The 19,586-nt window shown below is 43.9% G+C and overlaps 1 protein-coding gene across 1 annotated transcript in view; it reads right to left on the bottom strand.

Annotated features, from left to right (window-relative positions):
• LOC129386474 (venom metalloproteinase BumaMPs1-like) overlaps positions 1-9,618 on the bottom strand; it is a 92,882-nt gene extending 83,264 nt beyond the window's left edge. The window contains exons 1-2 of the mRNA XM_055074473.2: positions 9,512-9,618; positions 8,908-9,071 (exon numbers count right to left, since the gene is read on the bottom strand). Coding sequence (XP_054930448.1) covers positions 8,908-9,071; positions 9,512-9,587 — 240 coding nt within the window. The 5' untranslated portion in view covers positions 9,588-9,618. The remainder of the gene's footprint in view (positions 1-8,907; positions 9,072-9,511) is intronic.
• Between the last annotated feature and the right edge of the window lie 9,968 nt (positions 9,619-19,586).

Below are 19,586 nucleotides of genomic sequence, written 5' to 3'. Positions count from 1 at the left end.
TCAAACTCGTGACCTCGAGCAATGCCATAGCCACAAAGCGACCGCGGAGCCCACAGAACTGTTGATTTGACGTGTGACCGCTTCCGTGGTATCGCCTATACCCAACGACATGGCTTATGCGTATATTCTTCTACACGCTCTGCATAAGTTGTCCGCTTGACATTATTGCATGGTGTTCATTTTTCAGAAAAAGCACACACGTACTGTATCGAACCTTGAACTGAAATTTATCCAGTTTGTCTGCAACGGCTGTCGTAATATAGCAGCGTTTTCTTCCATTCTCAAGTCACATTTTCCCTGTCGCCCCATCCCCCATACCTTGCATGGGGACTGCGAGCGAAGAGTGGCAAGGCTGTTATTCATTCGTCTCGCGATTGCTTTGGTTTTACCCATTCTCTGCCTCATCTCCCCTCTTCTCTACCACTCTGAACTTGCACGTTAGCAGAAAGGTTAGGGCGGCAATCTCTGCAATCTTCGCAAGAGGCTAACGTGGCGATGCCCAGAGAGTTTCAGAGCGCATTGTGCACATTCCGCGCTGTGTAAAGGTCCAAACGAGTTTCTCGCGTTGCGTTGCCGCGCTCCTGTCATGTATGCACACGGTCTCCCCCCCCCCCCCCAAGGTGGGGTGCCAAACAGCAACAGCACTGAGAAAGTCGAGGGAAGAGAGAAAGGAAACATCGCTTGAAAAACATAGGTGCATATGCAGGTGGGAGCACAGCACAAAATATCTTAGAAGTGCTTCCGTAATTTCCGTAGCCTTATTATAGACGGTGAGAAGATGTCGGTCCCATTTGTCTCTTTTGTAATTTTATACATAAACCTGCTTGAGGCTCTGATAGTAGCAGCCGGGCTCACCCTCGTCTGCAAGATCCTGTAAACACGTTCTTGTTAGTTTACCAACCAATAGATTCCACGTGATATCGCCTCTCACCGAATCTGTTGAGCTATTAAACAAGGAGATGCTGCTCAACTCCGCCATAAAGATCGGTTTATGCACCATGATACGTATATTGATGCCAGCATTAATAAATGATTCTGCCCCGCTGGTTGAAGATGCACGCAGTGCAGCTACGATGCCGTTTTAGAGAGGTAAACTGCGGCTAGCAGGCGCTGCATCTTGGCCTAGGTGCCTACAGAGAAAACTGACTGTGCTCACATTCTATGTAGCGCGCTGGAAATATTGCTTGCTTACTTAAAGTTAGTTGGTTCCGCGTCGCTGGCGTATATGTTTTCGGTCCTCCTTAGTGCAATTAACTGATCTAAACGCGTAAGTGGTTGCTTGTATTTACTCTCTAGTTCGTATGCAACGCGTAAGCTGTTCCAATACCTCAGGGAATGCACTTCTATAACAACACCGCCGTTATCTTGCTTTCTGTGTGCTGTAGAGACATGCACTGTTTTTCACCAACAATGAAGGAACAAGCAGTGCAGCACAGTATTAGGAAAGAAGGTAGGAATGAAACAACCAGAGTGAAAGAAAATATGCAAGGCTACATTTGTCGCGCACTGTCACTCCGTAGTTGGTGTCTGCGTGAAGCCAGAGTAAAAGTTTCTTATGGCCGCCGCAAACGCTCTCAAATGTCCAAGCATTCGGCATTGTCTTTGCAATCAGGTTTCCCTTTTTCCAAGCCCGGATACGTCCCGCACAGATAGGGGCAGGAGTGTCCATCTGCCCGGTGCTCTAGTGCATGGTACAGCACCACACCAAATAGCGTATCTAAAACGCACAACTGGCGTTTCAAATTGCCAGGTACGAGAAAATACGCATCCTTGAATGTAGCAGGCTGCGCGGGTTGGTTGCTAACCTATATTTTTAACCTAATACTTTAGAAACCTATTCGCAGCGTAGAACAGACGGAGCAGGGCGGATTACACATTGCAGGTGCTCCATAGAACTTGCGCCATGCTACTACATGTATTTTTAAGCAGGTTCTAATTCGCGTACCTCTTCATGCTTCGGCAGTGGAGGCCATATTTTTTTAACTATCAAGGTAGCTACTAAGTATCACCATTGAGAACGCCTTCCACTATCGCAACACGTTCTTGTTAGTTTACCAACCAATAGTTTCCACGTGATATTGCCTCTCACCGAATCTATTGAGCTATTAAATAAGGAGGTGCGGCTCAACTCCGCCATAAAGATAGGTTTATGCACCATGATACGTAATTTAATCACAGCGAGCAGCAGTGACTGCGGACCATGTCACCGTGGGAACAGCTGGCTCTGATCTAGTATTGAAAGTACCTGTGCAAAAAGGCAACATTTCCTTGCTGTGGTCGTTTCAAAAACTCATCACTCTGCTATGAAATAGCGTGGAGCATTCTGATAGTATATGTAAATTTTTAGCTAGAATGCGCGAAGCAGCGGTAAGTGTGGCCGGTAACAGTTTCGCAGTACTAGCATAAATTTGTGCTGTCAGATAATTCACATGGTTTTCACGCTACATATGTTGCGAATATTATAACTACTCAAGCAGACGCTCATTTCCTTTCAAGAAGACGGAAAGCTTTGCTGCAGAGAAGCGACAATATACATAAAGGGAAAATGTTGCTCTTTGTTGGAAACAACGGCATGATTTGTTGCAACATTCAACGGTGAAAATAATTATTTTACAGCGAAAGCTGTATATGACAAACCTTCCGTAGATTTTTCGGCGTCGCGCAACAGAAGCGGACATACGGATTTGTAACAAAGCCTTACATGTGCAGTGCGGTGGCGCAGGTGTCAAAATGCATAACAGATTAGAACGCTCGCCTTGAACGATAATGTGACGTCAAGCTTATAACACTATATATGCAGGACAGGTATCGGTCCTAAAAACGGCTGCGTTATCGACGAGGCGTACACGAATAGTTCGTCCTCCCGAAGAACAGCATGTGTACGAAGAGCGCCGGAGAAAATAGCAACGAGAACGTAAACGGCACCGGCGCGAAACGACCACCGACGAAGAACGTTCCCGCGATGCTAATCGAAAACGACAATGATGAGCCCAGGCACCTCCGAACGAGTAAGAACGCCAGACTCGCAGCGCAAAAAATGACAACAATTCCACTCTGTGAAGATAGAATGGCAGCGAGAGCACTTTGCTTTTCGTTTGAGAGTTTTGGATGTCTTGAGCTTTGAACTCCATCGTCAAAGAGTGGAATGGTTGTCATTCTTTTTCTTCTCCACTAAAGGTCAGAAAAACTATACGATACTAAATATGAAAAATAACCAAAGTACTCCGCGTAGCTAACAGAAGCGCAGTGCCATTTAGTGACGCTAAAACATCCTCAGCATTTGTCGACTTAGGAACGGTCACCACTTCTATTAAAATATTTGGATTTATCAAACGAAGCTTGGCAGAGGTAAAGAAATAATTTTGAGGGTGCGCTACTAAGAGATTTTGGCAGAATTTATAACGGTCCTGAAATGATGTTATTTGATAAAATAGGTTCTCGGTCCCCTCAAAGCCGAAAATGCTCTGCCAAGACTTATATTTCACTTACGGCAGCGCCATTAGGTAGGAAACAGGAAAGTGTTCACCTTTAGTGCGCAGGCTCCATGAAACTTAGCAAACTAGAACGCCGAACTTCAACAGAGAGGTCTGCTAATGCCCAAGGTTCTGCGAACAGCTGGAGACGTTCGCGGATGAATGCCAAAGTCCTGGTAACGGTAAACATTATCAGTACTGGCATACCCTTTTACCTGGAAGTAGCTGCTACATCCATCAATAGTTTTCAGGCACAAGTGAATGCGTGTACTGCGCTGTCCACGTCGCAACGAAACGCTTTGGTGGCACTGATCGTAAATACCAAATGCATTCTGCAGTTAATGAATGCAGATCGGCGAATTCTCTGTCTTGTATACCATGTTCAATGGCCCTCATTACCAACTGACCAAAGGGACAATAATCACCCCTTCTTCTTTGTAGCGGCGCAGCTAGTGACCACAATGCGGGAGAACGAATTAAGGGCAGGCTGCCTCCCTGACAGAACTTGAGCAACGCGGTGGGCAAACAAAAAGCAGAACGCCCGGCCGCCCCGCGACCTACGCAGTATGCGGGTGTCGCCTTCACTGGCGCCCTACACATATTGGTTACGTCCGACGTGGACCATCATTGAAACTGCGCCCTGGCCTCCTTTTGAAGACAACTTGTGAATGCCACTGCTATTTTTTTGTTCGTTTACGAAAGCAGCCGAGCGGTATAGCTCTTAGAGCAAGTAAAGTGCTACCTGGCTCTCCAGTCTCTGGGCATCAATCTTCGCAGAGAACTGCCGGAACATGGTAACAGGCCATAAGATGGGCTCAAAGCTTTTCTTGGCCAGCCCGTCCAGCCATCCCCACGACCAAACAAAACATACTGGCCTAACCGTCAGGCACTACCTCGCACGTAGCCGTGAGCTCTGTGGTGGAGACATCTATCATCACCCCGACGTAGTGTTGCCACATTATCTCTTCTTTTCCATGTCCGTAACCCATGCACTGTGTCCTTAACCAACTGTTCAACCGACTGTTCAACCACTGTTCACGTAACCCACTGTTCAACCCTCTTCTTCACCATTTAGAGCCTCGCTACGTGGAAGCAAAGTTCATCAGGTTTGAGACAGCCATGACAACTTCATACCCATTTAGACTCTCAAATGTGAGGTTCTACTACATGGTCTCCCGTTTTACATAGCAATTATTCAAGCCTTCTTGTCACCCTGTAACACACCGTACGATGGCTTCAAAGCAAAAGTTTTGCGTCATTTCGGTGTCCAGCAATCAGTGTCATGCCTGTCACCCGATCCACCAACTGTCTTAGACGACACCTCGACCCGGACCTGACCCCATTCCGCGATCGCAGCACCTACGACGACAACCTCTATTGACGTGCATGTCGACGTCCAGCTTTCACAAAAGGCCGCATGCACCGTACCGAATTGTCTACTGCGCGACAAGCCCCTTTTGCCGTTCGTTAACGTGGCACACGCTCTTCCAACCGAGCAGTCATCTGCAGTGCCATGCACGCCACTCGACGGCACCTGCTTAAGTGCACACCATAAAAAGGCGTTTCTTCGTTCTCACAACCCACCACTGGGCCAGACTCCTCTGCCGCCCCCTGTTTAGCCAGCAACCAACAGACAAAAAAACATGTTGCAATGTCCACGCAGTATTGCATGATTCAACTCTACGGACAAAAATGGAAGACACAAGCGCAATTCCCGGTTTAAAAGTAACAAGGAGAAACTGCCTCTTTCACATTTCAGCGATTTCGTCTTTGTTTTTCAGCCGTGGCATCAGAACAGCGCATAGGCACATGCTGTGTAAAGACACCATATTACCTTTCTTGTCTACTCAATGTTTGTATATCCTGCATTGAATGACTGCAACTATATTGTGATAGCGACAAGAGTTACACAAATTGTTGATTTAAAATAACAACAAGTGGTTTTGTTTTCAAAACTATTTAAAAGTAACTAAATTTACTGCAAACAATATTTGCAGGACAGTAGAAATGTTTTGCGTTGTGAAACTCATACAAAATCGGCAATCACGTAACTACGGAAACATAAATTAGCTAGTCTATGGACATAATTTAAAAACATATTAGACATACTCATGTGGAACGCCACGACAGTACCACCGAGAATTGGGTCTTACTGCAAGCAAGCTACTAGTTGTTGCTCATTGTGCCCACAGGAGCAACGATTCCTCTTATAGGTTCTGGACAAGCATTCTGACTACCAAATTCCGTTTGGCTATGAGGGGCCTTTTATGATGAGTGGTTGTGACGAGGTGCATATGCAGGCGCCTCGAAAGAACATCTACAACATGAAGTCGACGAAGACAGGCGCGTGATATTGCAACTACAAAAAAAAGAGCATCAGAGAAAAAAGAAGCAAGAATCGCTGGCGAGCACCGAGGCGCGAGCGTAGACCAGGGGGGCAAGCGGTTCCACTGGAACCGGAGAAGACAAGAAAGGAAGGCAGCAGCGGCAGAAATAGTATCCCGAGAGGCGGCCGGTTCCTGTTGATGCCTGGTGCCCTTGAGGCTGCAGCTCAACGTCTCAAACAACCGGGGCGTCCAGCGGAGCACCGAACGTAGTCTTTCTTCACTTGGCTTTTGTTCCCGGCGTCCTGTCGCGAGTGATTCGTCTTGTAGCATCACATGGCCATCCGTCTGCGGTTGGAATGATTCAGCCACAAGAGACAAGCGACGCCTGCGTCCCTTCGGCCATGGAACCTCCCCGACGCAATCACGCATGGTGATGTGTGAACATTCGAATTATAGGTACATAGTTTGAGGAACTTATTTATTTGCATGTACTGCAGCCCTATATAAGGCTATAACAGGAGTGGAAACATTACACATTAGTATAGATTACACATTAAAAACACAGACATACACAAAAAGAAGAATGAACAAAAATAAGCGCTTTGCATGTTAACGAAGTGCTTACCAGTGCTAGCGATAACATATTTTAATGATAGCGAACAAATGTACGTTACTGCGTAGAGAATCCTAAAGTTATATTTTACGTGGAAAAAACTGTATTTGAATGCGTTAGTACAAGCATAAATATTCATCACGTTATGCCGTTTGAACTACCGGTACAACTTGTGTTAGCAAATCTGATATATTTACAGTCAGAAAGACAAGAGGTGGAGTTATGAAGTGCATGTAAAAGTTTTGCGACTTGAATGCGATAACCTGGAAGTAATGGCTCAATGTTCAAAGATTGCTGAGTCTGTCTTGGGGAAAAACTGCGGCTCTAATTTTGGCAAATGAAATGGATCGATTTTCGTTGAACGTTATTGAGCGAGCTGGTGGTGGCTTATTTCACATTGTTTGTAGGGGAGCCAAGCGACAGATGCATATTCTAGAATAGGGCAAATTAACGCTTTATATAATAACAGTTTAGTATTGCGGGGGGTATTATCTAAAGTGCGGCGCAAATAAACTATTTTTAGTGCTTTCCCGTTTGTATATTCGATGTGTTTAGACCCAGAACGAAGTTCAATTAGAATGACTCTTACGTATTTATATTGACACACTCTATTAAGTTGCGTAGCATCCAGGAAATAATCGAACGAGAGGGGCTCTGTCTATTGTCAAATGGCATTGCAACTGTTTTACTGCAGTTGATATTCATTTGCCACGTTTGCACCAAGCGCAGAAAAGCGTAAGAGGTTGCGCAACACGGTGATGGTCCTCAGTGGAGTTAACAGTTTAGCATATTATACAGTCATCTACATAAAGTTAGTTTTTAGTAGATTTACAACCAGTTAAATCATTATTATATATTACAAGTAATAAAAGGCGTAATACGGCTCCCTTAGGAACGCCTGGCCTAATGTCGACAGGAGTTAAATTCACTGAGTTAAAAGAAACAAAATATGAGTGACAATGAAGAAAGATAGCTATCCAAGAAACAACACAGGGATTATTGAAAATGGCGTTTAATTTTACCAGTGGTCAATAGCTTTAGAGAAGTCAATAAAGAAATCATCCACTTCATTACGTATGCCTAGGCTAGAAGCGATATCATGAACAAAATCGAGTAATTGCGTCACAGGGCTATGGCAATGATGGTAACCAGCCTGGGCAGATGTCAGAACGTTATTAGAGTTAAGGAATTCGATTATATGATTCTGAACAATGTGCTCTAACATCTTGCGTGAATGGGATGTGAGATATCGGCATGTAATTAGAAAGAAGTTGTTTATCACCTCATTTATACAATGGTAGGACTTTCGCTTTTTTTCGTTTAGTTGGTACTTGACCAGACTCTAAGGTTATCTGGAAGGTTACAGTATGGTACTCAGCTGTGCATAGGCAGTATCTTACAAGGAAAGAATTCGGGATACTAGCTGAACCGGTACACTTTTCAGTGCAGAGATTCAAGATTGGGTTAAAGGCACCATCAGAACATGTTACGATATCGCCTGGTTTATTGGTTTGTTAATTATAACTAAACGTTGGAACAACATGGTTGTGGAGAGTGAAAACAGATTGGAAGTAGGAGTTAAAAGCATTAGGAATTACGATGGGCTCTTTAGTAATAGCGTCGACAATTTTGATAATCTTGAAAGAGGTACTGCACGTTACACTAAGTAAAACTGATGTCGAGAACCTGCGAGATTTTTATTTAAGCAGTATATGGAGTTGCACTGAAAAATAGAAATCTTCAGCAAGTTTAGTACAAGTACGAAGTTCCTCTATGGCTTCTTCAAAAGGAGCGCGAAGCGCAAGATTAGAATGCTTTGATTTACGTAGTCTACCGACACGGCGTGACAGCCTTTGTCCCGAAGCAATAAGATAGGAATTTATAGATAACTTTCTACTTTATACTTTATACTAGTTTCTACTTAGTTTCTACTTTGTATCTTAAGGGCGTATTGTGCTTTTCTGAGATTTATATAGGTGTGCGACCCAGTGCAACAGGAAACTTCCGCGTCGTCTTCATTTAGTCAATTCTGTTCGTGTTGAACAAATTGATTACCGGCTACGGTGAATATGTCTAAATAGTGACAGTGGTGCACTCACAAAAGCGGTAACGTGTTTCACGGAAAAACGCCATGGCTACCACAGTTCCATAATCTCCTAAAATATGTCTTCGTGCAAAACGCTGTTGTCAAGCTGAAGGTAGTCTGCAATTTGTGTTTAGGGACCGGGTAAACAGAAATTTACCGAGATTCACAGCAAAGGCAGGAATCATCCGTACACACCCGCGACGTCTAAATTCACTAATGTATTTTTTTTCGGGAATGGGGCGGAAATGGGGCTCTGTTTGTCTTTTTATTCTCATCAGAAGATAATTTTGAGCAGACTAAAAGCTCAGCTGTTATATGACCGAAGTAACGTTATCAAAGCACGCACGTGAGTAGGCATACTTCATAACTTCACCTCACGTACTTGCAACCATGGTAAATTTTACTTACGTGGTATGCTATGGGTTTGCCATCCATGGTTGTGTGAATTAGAAATTCTTCCGAGAACACAGAGGCTTTTCGTAAGTTGAGTGTCAAATCGTCATTTATCATCAAGACCTTCGTGCCATCTTCAGATCGACTTTCCAGCATTCTTGGGTAGACAATTGTAGACTCTGGAAGAGTATTTTCTGTGCTGCAGACCACTCGTTAATCTACTTATTCAGTGTAAAATCACCGTAATAAATGGTTTCTACACGATATGCCATAAAAAGCTGCTCCAACACCATTCATTCCAAGCACGCAATCCACACACAAGTACTACGTACTGCAATCAATACTTGGTACAACGTGTAATTTTTGATGGCGTATACAGCCCAAAATATTCTTTCTCAGATAATTGTGGGGAGTGTTTTTCTTTATGTTTTACCGGAATCTGCATCACAATATCTTTTATCCAGAAAACCCAGAGAGAGGATTAACCAAATCATTATTAGCATCGCCAATAAATACGACTCTTGCGAGATAAACATGTCCCGAAATTTCGGGGCATAAGGAAGTGGTCTCAAGGAACAAAGAATTAGTTATGAATAGGGTCTAATTGTTATAAAATTACCTTCTATGGCATTGACGCACGCGATGAATAGAAGCAACGACCACGGAGTGGCATGATTCATGGCGATATTAAACATAGCGTCAGCGCTAGAAGGTAGTCGCTTAGGATTTTATAGCGCTCATAGGAGAAACATTATATCAAAAAAATGTCAGAGGGCTTCTCGTATGCGGATACCAATATCTGCGTTGATCTGCACGGACGTTGGCATATTTAAATATTGCCGTTTAACGTTATTTGACACTAAATGACACGAGCTGCCATATGAGTTACATATAAGGGCATGACAACGGTACACACAAAAGTAAGTAAATGTTTCTCATAAAAGAACATAGCTAGAATAAATGACTGAAACGTGAAAAAGGACATATATGTAAGTATTTATTTTGCTCACAATCAGACCCTAATGCAGCCACTTCGTTATTCATTTCAATTCTTCAAAAAAAAAAAAAAACATGCACATTGAAGTGTTTGGGCTTAATTTTGATGCATATACGGCATTTATAGCTCAGGGGCCGATAGCAGCTAAGGAACGGACCAAATATATAAGGGGCGAGAAAGTTTTATTTATATGGTAGTACGTGTTTTAGAACTCGCGGACAGCAGTTTGTGTTGCTTTATTCTAGCACATGGACAATGTCAAAATATAAACACTCCTCGGAAAATTTTTCTTCTGATACATTAAACACATGAATTCTTCCTTCACTTTTAGTTCATAAAAACGCAATGAAGATGTCAGCATAGATGAACAACATTCATTAATACAGAGGAACCAATATCTCCATATCCGCGGCTTCGCACTCGGCCGTGGAGGTCGCGCTTCAAGGGGGGTTACTTGCAAAAATTTCGCGTACTAACACTTAGTTGCATGTAAAGGAAGCCCAAGTGGTCGAAGTTATTCCGTAGTTTATGAGTATGGCCAGTGTAATAATCAGATCGCTGTTTAGTCCAGAGAATGCCAAAGATTATTTTTTCTACGAACTTAAGATTTTGTACATATTATTCACAATAAACTCCCGAGTATATTTCCTGCGACATGGATAACTGGAGGGAATCACTTGCTCTTCACTTAAGTCGAGATATCGGGAACATACATACCACCATCGTTGGTACAGTATACCAACGATCTTTGTGGCAATAAAAAGAAGTGGTAAAATACAGCTTGCTTGTTTTCTTTCACGCTATAGTAAATGTGGCATGCATATATATCACGTCATCCAATGCCACGACGACAAGTAATCCTGCTTGGAAAAAGTGGAATTCACGAACATCATTCACTGAAGTGCTGAGGTGGTTCACAAGATATCGCTCCGGTGCGACAAATGCTGTATAGTAATTTTGCAGGGAACAGTCTGCGCGCCGCGCACCAGAGGCCGCCGCAAGCCTACCGCCATGAATAGCCTTCTCACTCGAGACCGAAAGGCACCAGCGGCAGGTGGCCGCTTCAGATAAGTTCGACAGATAGTTGGGGAATCACGTAGAAGTATCAGTATAAAATGCGGATGAGTAGATAAATGACGTGTTCTGCCATGAACTGCCAGAACTACGACAAGAGGCTTTAATGTGTCGGATAAGAATGTGTGCCAGCTTCATACGTCACAGTTGCACAAGCAGTTCGAGTGTTTACGATCCTTCCTGGCAGGGACGTAGCAAGGGGGGGGGGGGGGGCGGTATGGGGAATTATGGGGCTTCAGCCCCTTCCCGAAATGTTTTCGTGCTGTCATGCAGCGGAGAATAATACAACACCCGCCACCGGAAATCATTCTGGATTTTGTCTAGAATGTCTTTTTTATGCTCACAAAAATATTTAGGCGCAATCATTGCGAACTTTGGCTGGATTTCGTGGCAAGCCCCCTGCACCGGGTGTCACATAACGCAAGGAGCCCCATCCAAGCACAAAGTTTCAAGGGCGTTTCGATGGCGAGCGGGCTCGCCGTGCCATCTCGCGGAGGCCGCAGAATCCACGGAGCGCAAGGATTTCAATTCCTAAACGTTATAGTTATAAAAATTCAATTCAAATTTCAAAAGTCGTGCTTTAGATTTTAAATTCCGCAACTTTGTGGGTTTAGTGCTGTTAGAAACATTTCACACCAAAGGTGCTTTGATTTTTCTTAAGTCGTACATCGGGCTCAAGTCGTACACGAGAAAAGCCAAAACAACACACTATCAGGCAAGTAGCCTAGAATGTGCTACTCTAATGTTGACAAAGTACGCAGGGAAGTCTGATAAGGCGAAGCGTTGTGGTAGTTCATTTGAGCCGTCATGTCACAGAAAAGAATATGAACGTTTTATGCACCTGCGCCAACGCATCCATGTGAAGACGCGTAAGCCAGCAAACCTTAATACGTACTTATTTATTCTCCTAGTCTGACTTTTATTCGCGAGAACACATTGAGCCACTTTAATTTTTTTGTTCTCGCTAGCCGCGTGCTGCCACAGCCCGCCAGAGCGCATGCGTTTTTCGCGTTTTGCAACGACCCCAGCGGGGCGCACGTCGGTGCGCGTTCGTTTTTTTTCTGGCCGAATGGATTTTCGCCCGTTAGAGTTTTGGGTGATTTCTGGCTAGCAGACAAGAAAAGGAAACAATGGTCGCTGACCACCACCGCTGTTGCGACTCGACGAATTTCAACGCGTTCGCTTGAGCGCAACTTCTACGGAAAGTCTTTTCTCGCCAGTGTAGGATACCGAGCGGTATATATGCGTAGTGTCTCTGGAAACAAACTTCATTGCACGTTCTAAGGTTCTTGGTGGATCAAGCTTTTTAAAATTCGCTCTCTGCAAAGCTCTCGTCAGGTCAAACATCGAATATCGCTCAGCTATTTGGGGTCCCAGTTCTACCCTATATTCTTCCCTTAAATTATGTCTTGACAGTGCGTAGAGTTCAAGAATTTGTTTGGAGCATCTTTGGCAATGACAATGCAGTTATAATGCATGTATTTGATCCCTTGATGAATTCAATATGGAGGAGGCCGAGCTGCAACAAAATCCACCACCATTTAGCACGCACAACCTCGAGGAGTTGTGTCAGGTTCAAGTACTGTAACACCATCAACAAAGCTGAGGCGAAAAAAATTATCGGTAGGCATAGACAGAAAACGTTCAGCAGCATGTTATACTCCTGTAATGCGTCAAGGCAAAAGCCTGCAGCAGGCTTCGTAAAGCGTTAGCTTATAGTAACTGAGTGGTCAAACTGCTTGCAAGTCACAACGAGCGGCAGTGTCAAGTGCACGTGTGGCCCTCTCTAGGTCAACCTACTCCACGCCACTTGCGAGCTCTTAATGCAGTGCATATAGGTGCAGCTTACTTGTTGCCAGTAAGTGTTACAAATGTGCAACACAACTCGAACACACTGAAGGACACATATGATTGTTGTACCGCATGACTGTATATTTGCCAAAAGCCGTTTTCAGCGTCGTCGAGTGGGCAGACATCCGCCAATCACACACTGTCACTGGGGCTCCATGGAGGCTTCTCAGCGTTCAGAGACATAATCATTGCCTTATGGTCTGTAAAGTAGCAGGAGACGCACTGTAACTCTTTATTGGCATCTTAATTGTGGAACACCAAGTCTCTGCACGCTCCCCAGTTTTGTAATGACATTCCTGTTGGGATTGACCGAGTCCAGTCCTAGCTCTCGCTCGACTTTAGTTAGGAACGTCGCATTAGTGTCGGCGTTCTGGTTGAAGCCACCAACTAGGAGCACGTGTCGCTGTCTGAGCGTAAGCGGAAGGTTGCATATCAGAAAGCGATTTTCATTTGCTTCTGAGACATTTGAAACGGCGATGGAATGCGAGCACGGCTTCTGTTTATTTCCCCGCAAGACACACCGTTTCTGTACATCATCATCGTCATCAGCCTGGTTACGCCCAGTGCAAGGCAAAGGCCTCTCCCATACTTCTCCAACTACCGCGGTCATGTACTAATTGTGGCCATGTCTTCCCTGCAAAGTTCGTCATCTTATCCGCCCACCTAACTTTTTGCCGCTCCCTGCTACGCTTCCCTTCCCCAGGAATCCAGTACGTAAGCCTTAATGGCCATCGGTTATCTTCCCTCCTCATTACATGTCCTGCTCATGGCCATTTCTTTTTCCTGATTTCAACTAAGATGTCATTAACTCGCGTTTGTTCCCTCACCCAATGTGAGGGAACAAACGTTACACGCATCATTCTTCTTTCCATAGCTCGTTGCGTCGTCCTCAATTTAAGTAGAACCCTTTTCGTAAGCCTCTAGATTTCTTCCCCGTACGTGAGTACTGGTAAGACATAGCTGTTATACACCTTTCGCTTAAGGGATAATGGCAACCTGCTGTGCATGACCTAAGAATGCCTGCCAACCGCACCGCAGCCCATTCTTATTCTTATGATTATTTCACTCTCATGATGCGGATCCGCTCTCACTACCTGCCCTAAGTAGATGTATTTCCTTATCACATCCAGTGCCTCGCTACCTATCGTAAACTGCTGTTCTCATCCCGAGACTGTAAAAAATTAGTTTCCTGCAGATTAATTTTTAGACCCACTCTTCTGCTTTGCCTCTCCAGGTCAGTTAGCATGCATTGCAATTGGTCCCCTGAGTTGCTAAACAAGGCAATATCATCAGGAAATCGCAAGTTACTAAGGTATCGCCCATTACCTCTTATCCCCAATTCTTCCCAATCGAGGTCTCTGAATACCTCCTGTAAACACGCTGTGAATAGCATTGCAGAGATCGTATCTCCCTGCCTGACGCCTTCTTTTATTGGGATTTTGTTGCTTTATTTATGGAGGACTATGGTGGCTGTGGAGCCGTTATAGATATATTTCAGTATTTTTACATACGACTCGTCTACACTCTGATTCCCTAATGCCTCCACGACTGCTGAGGTTTCGACAGAATCAAACGCTTTCTCGTAATCAATGAAAGCTATATATCAGGGTTGGTTATGTTGCGCACATTTCTCTATCACCTGATTGATAATGTGAATATGGTCTGATGTTGAGTAGCCTTTATGGAATCCTGCCTGGTCCTTTGCTTACATGAAGTCTAAGGTGTTCCTGATTCTATTTGCGATTACCTTAGTAAATAGTTTGTAGGCAACGGACAGTAAGCTCATCGGTCTGTAATTTTTGAAGTCATTGGCCTCTCCTTTCTTATGGATTAGGATTATGTTTGTGTTTTGCCAAGATTCCGGTACGCTCGACATCATGAGTCACTGCGTATACAGGGTGGCCAGTTTTTCTGGAACTAATCTGCCCACCATCCTTCAACAAATCTGCTGTTACCTGATCCTCCCCAGCTGCCTACCCCCTTTGCATATCTTCCAAGGCTTTCTTTACTTCTTCCGGAGTTACTTGTGGGATTTCGAATTCCTCTAGCCTATTCTCTCTTCCATTATCGTCGTGGGTGCCGCTGGTACTGTATAAATCTCTATAGAAGTCCTCAGCCACTTGAACTGTCTCATCCATATTAGTAATGATATTGCCGGCTTTGTCTTTTAACGCATACATCTGATTCTTGTCAATTCCTAGTTTCTTCTTCACTGCTTTTAGGCTTCCTCCGTTCCTGAGAGCATGTTCAATTCTATCCATATTATACTTCCTTATGTCAGCTGTCTTACGCTTGTGATTAACTTGGAAACTTCTGCCAGCTCTATTCTAGTTGTAGGGTTAGAGGCTTTCATACTTCATGGGTTTTCATGGGCATCATTAAGATGTGTGCAATAGAAGTCGGTGGTAACTCCGTTAGACAGGATACCAGTAAGCTATCGCAGGAGTTGAAAGATCTGATCAAGAAACGTTTCTGTACGTTGTAGCATAATTTTAACGAATGTGTGCACTGCACGCTTCACTTTGCCGAGGGCTTGTGGCGCTCGGCAAAGTGAAACGGTTGAGCCTTGTATATTTTGCTGGCTTGGGCGGTATGAGTCATTGCTAATAGTTATAGCTTTTGTTCCATTGGGGGAGACTAGGCGTTTTTTCTGTATGAGAGTTTCGTACCATTGGACCGGGCGACGCGTTTTTTAGACATAAGTCATTGCAATGAGCCAATTAAGACTTCCACCTTAAAAAGGAAAGAGAGGGACGTTAACGACACTATTCAACTAACTATTAACGCGAGTTAGAACATGTCGGATCTAATGAGCGAGAGAAAAAATAAAAGACCGAAACTCGTTTAATTCACGTGGCTATGACGAAGTATAGCTTTTCTAAAGTCGGGGATTCTGTATGTTGCCTCGGTGTGCTACCAAGCGCTCGTGTATCTTTCTGAGCATTATCAGTGTGGCTCTGCACCAACAACGTTAGCTTCGGTAAAATTTATAAGAGCCAGTTGCCTTGCTAATGCACAATAAAGTGAATCTAGCGCAGATAAGTCGAAGGACCAAGCACAGGCGTACAAAGAAGCCTTGACATCGACGGAAACATTTATTTCCACTTTCTCGATTCTATATGCCGAACTTCCTGAGCATATGACTGCAGATGGCAGGACACGCTGTCAGCAAAGGAAGAATGGCGAAAATTGCCCTACACAAAGGTAAAGGAAGCCATCGACAGTACAAGACGTGCTATTCTCGATTTCGTGGTGACAGGATTTCTTAGGCGCGTACCATGAACAAGTGTGCGAAATAGATCGCTTTCAAAAGTTGCTGTTGACAGATGCATGCGACAATGGCGTTTTTTTTTTATTTTTGCCAGAGAAATGTCCACTTCTGCGCATGTCCAGCTTGATTTGAAAATTGCGTACTACTAAAATTTTATTCTAAACCTGAAATATAGAGTGGTGTTTTCCTATTGAGGTTTCGCTAGTGTAGTGTACAAATGCTACATTTTAAATAAAAGTTCACTTCAAAACTGCAATATGTATCGGACGAATGGCGTAGGGCGAATATACGGAACAACATTTTAGCACCTTTGTTTCCTTGACGTGCACCTAATGCACAGTTCACGAGAGTTTTTTTAATTCTGCCCGTTTCAGAATGCGGCCGGCTCGGCCATTATTAACCCCCAACACCTGGTCCAACACATTATTGCAATGAGGTAGCCACTGATCTAGCGGTGTTGTTTACTAGGCTTTTTGTATAGTCCTTTAATATTAGTGCTGTTTGCGAAATATTTGTTTGTACATCAGGAGAGAACTCATTGTGTTATTTATTTTCTTTATCAGTGCAAAAGATTAAGGGAGCATTATGAGAGGAGTCTGAGTGCATCTGCGTGTGAGGGTAATAATTTGTTATTGAAAACAGCCAAAGTGGATCTAAATCTCAGGAATGTTTCAGAGAACGTGCAGACCTGCGTGGATCTAGAGCTTGAAAGGCAGCTGCGTCAAAGTCGATGGGCATGGGCTGGAACAAAGGGAGAAATTTGGAACCTATACTCTCGGACAACCTTCTGTGGCAATGAAGGGAAAGCTACGAGCGCGTTGCTGTTGCACATGTGTTACCGCACCAAGTAGTCCGCCAGCGTTTGGAAGTGCTTTTGTTTGCTCGGAACAGAGACTGAATCGATGCAGCTTCACGTGTGACGCTTTCGCATTTGTCCAGACGCGGAAGCGAAAAGCCGCAAATTAAGTAAACTTTTACACTCAGTGGTGTGTTTCATCTTATTCAACTCTTACGAATAAGCTGTTTATGTTTTCTGTTTCCCAGCTTAAACAAGCGTGCATGAAAACACGGCATTCTTTTTAGAAGCGCTTTCACTTGTCCGCCCTTCGCCTCTGTAGCCTTCCCGTCATTGCCACAGAAACTTGTCCGCGAGTATAGCTAAAACAAGGAATTTACGGTGATTAGCATGAAGCTAAATGTACACCCAGGGGCATTGACAACACTTTCCTGCATCACAGGATACATTTAGCGAAAAAGTAGCTGCTCCATCAGGGGGATGTCGATTCGCGGTAAGGGCAGTAGTTATTGTGCGTAGACACCAAATTAAATTTAAATAAATAATATGAAGGAAAATAACTCAAACAATACAATTATTAGACACAATAAATATTTAATGTAGCGACACAATAGTGAGGAGCAAAATTAAATCAAGAGTTAGAAAACGATGACGCACAAAGAACAATTATATAGACCGCACAATTTGCTACATGAACATGCATGGTGGTTGCAAGATGATTAAATGGCTCAATGTTTAAACGCGCGTGAATGACAAAACTATTAGTGTGTTTGCCTTGACTAAAGCATATCTGAGAGACAGGAGGAGCAGCCCTTTATTGGCGATTTGCGTGCGAAATGTGCAACTACTCGATGGGATGGAGGACGTGGGTAGGCGCAGGTTTGCTTCTCAGGCAGTGTATTAAGTGAGAACGGGTTGAAATACATGTAGGAAATTTGGGTTAATAAGTGCTAAGCGGGTTGTAAAAAAGGCGTTGTTGAGGATACCTCAACTACGGACAGGTAGTAATTGGGGAGAACAAACATAAAGAGCTTGTCGACGGCATGAGTAACGAGTGGCGCCAGAAGGTAGCAGTAAATATAAATACGCACATGGAAGATCTGGACGCATGTACAGATAAGAATGATTCTATAGTGCTTTATCCATGCCAGGAAGAGAACCTTGCTGTAGGTAAAAGGGAAAAGTATCATTGACACGTTAGGTGAGAATGCGGAAATAGGCGGTGGCGTATCGCTTGCACCTTAGCTGTGAAACGGATTGTGAATGTCTCGAACGAATGGCAATATATGAACATGGTAAAGTTAAGTCGGGTAGTGATCATAAATCTGCAACAATGTTTAACTTTGGAAACGCTAGTTACGCAAGAGAGGAAACAGTAGCAGCATATTTTTATGCAATATATTAAAGCAGATATCAAAGAATAGGGGATACGAGAATAGCGGGTATTTAGGCCACACTCACCGATTAGAAGAGGCTGGTTGATTTCATGCAGCAGAAGATAAATAAAACATGGCTGAAAAAATGTTGAATTGGAAAGAGATAACTACATTAGGGGTTAGAAGAAAGAAATAAGGCAACTATCAAAAATACAAATGTGAGTTTATGGAAACTATTCAAGGCAAAACAGCGTAACTACGACAAGAAGAGGCACTGATTAGTTTTAATAAATACCGCAAAAAATGAATTGGCGATTGTAATAAAATAATAGGCAAATTACGATCTCCATGCATGATATTTACACGACAGATAAAGGTGGACAAAAGGATGGTGCAACCAAGTAAGGGCATTAAGGGCACCGTCTGGAAATTCATTAGATAGTATATGTTGTTCTGGCTATGGTTGAACAGTGTTTCTTCACAGGAAGAGGCCGATGGTCGGGTAAAGATGGCGTGAATATGCTGCGCCAGCTTACGCATTGTACCCCTTCTCCTTGCTCTGATCCTACCTTAGCAATCCCCGGTTCCCCGATGAAGCTTGCTGGGAAAGTACAAATCACTGGGAAAGTGAAGGGTGAAACTGCTTAGGCTAGAGGGACAGCCAGCTGACTTAAAGCATGCCACCACGCAAGTCAACTCGCTCAGGCGATCAACAAGACGTATGAGCGGGTGTATTGGGGTAAAAGCGTTTCGCATAAGCAACGTTTAGGTTGTGGTGTCCACAACTACACCAAGCCTCCTTTAGCGTACGAGACAGACTGACGTTGGCTGTCGTAGCGCTCTTTCGGTCGGTGTTGCGATGCCACAGTACAAAGACGAGCAATGCGGCGGGCTTAGTCGGCAAGACACAGGGTCTTGGCAACAGAGTACTGGCTGTGAAACTCGAACGGTAGTATGATGTCAGTGCAGCTTTGCGGTGGACGTGAATAAAGGAGGTAAAAATGGCTATAATCATTCGTCTCATGCTTTGCAGTATTATAAGCATAGATGATGAAGAGGAGACCGTCATCCCATTTTTTTGTGATGGGAACATACCTACACGGGCAGCATTTTAGTTTGGCTCGTACGTTGTGCAAGTAAATTTGTCTGAGGGTGATAAAGTGTTGAATGGCGGAACTGCGAAGGGCAGAGATGAAGGGTGTGGCGTCTGCAACAAACTGACGACCGCGACAGTAATGATGACGCCAGGGGAACCATGCCGAAGAATTATGAATTGAAGCAAAAACGTTGCAACGCACGCAACTGTTGAAGATGGTATGGCGACCGTTT

Source organism: Dermacentor andersoni, chromosome 4 (genome assembly GCF_023375885.2).
Source record: "Dermacentor andersoni chromosome 4, qqDerAnde1_hic_scaffold, whole genome shotgun sequence".
NCBI lineage: Eukaryota > Metazoa > Arthropoda > Arachnida > Ixodida > Ixodidae > Dermacentor > Dermacentor andersoni.
This window is presented reverse-complemented; position numbering and strand designations above follow the sequence as displayed.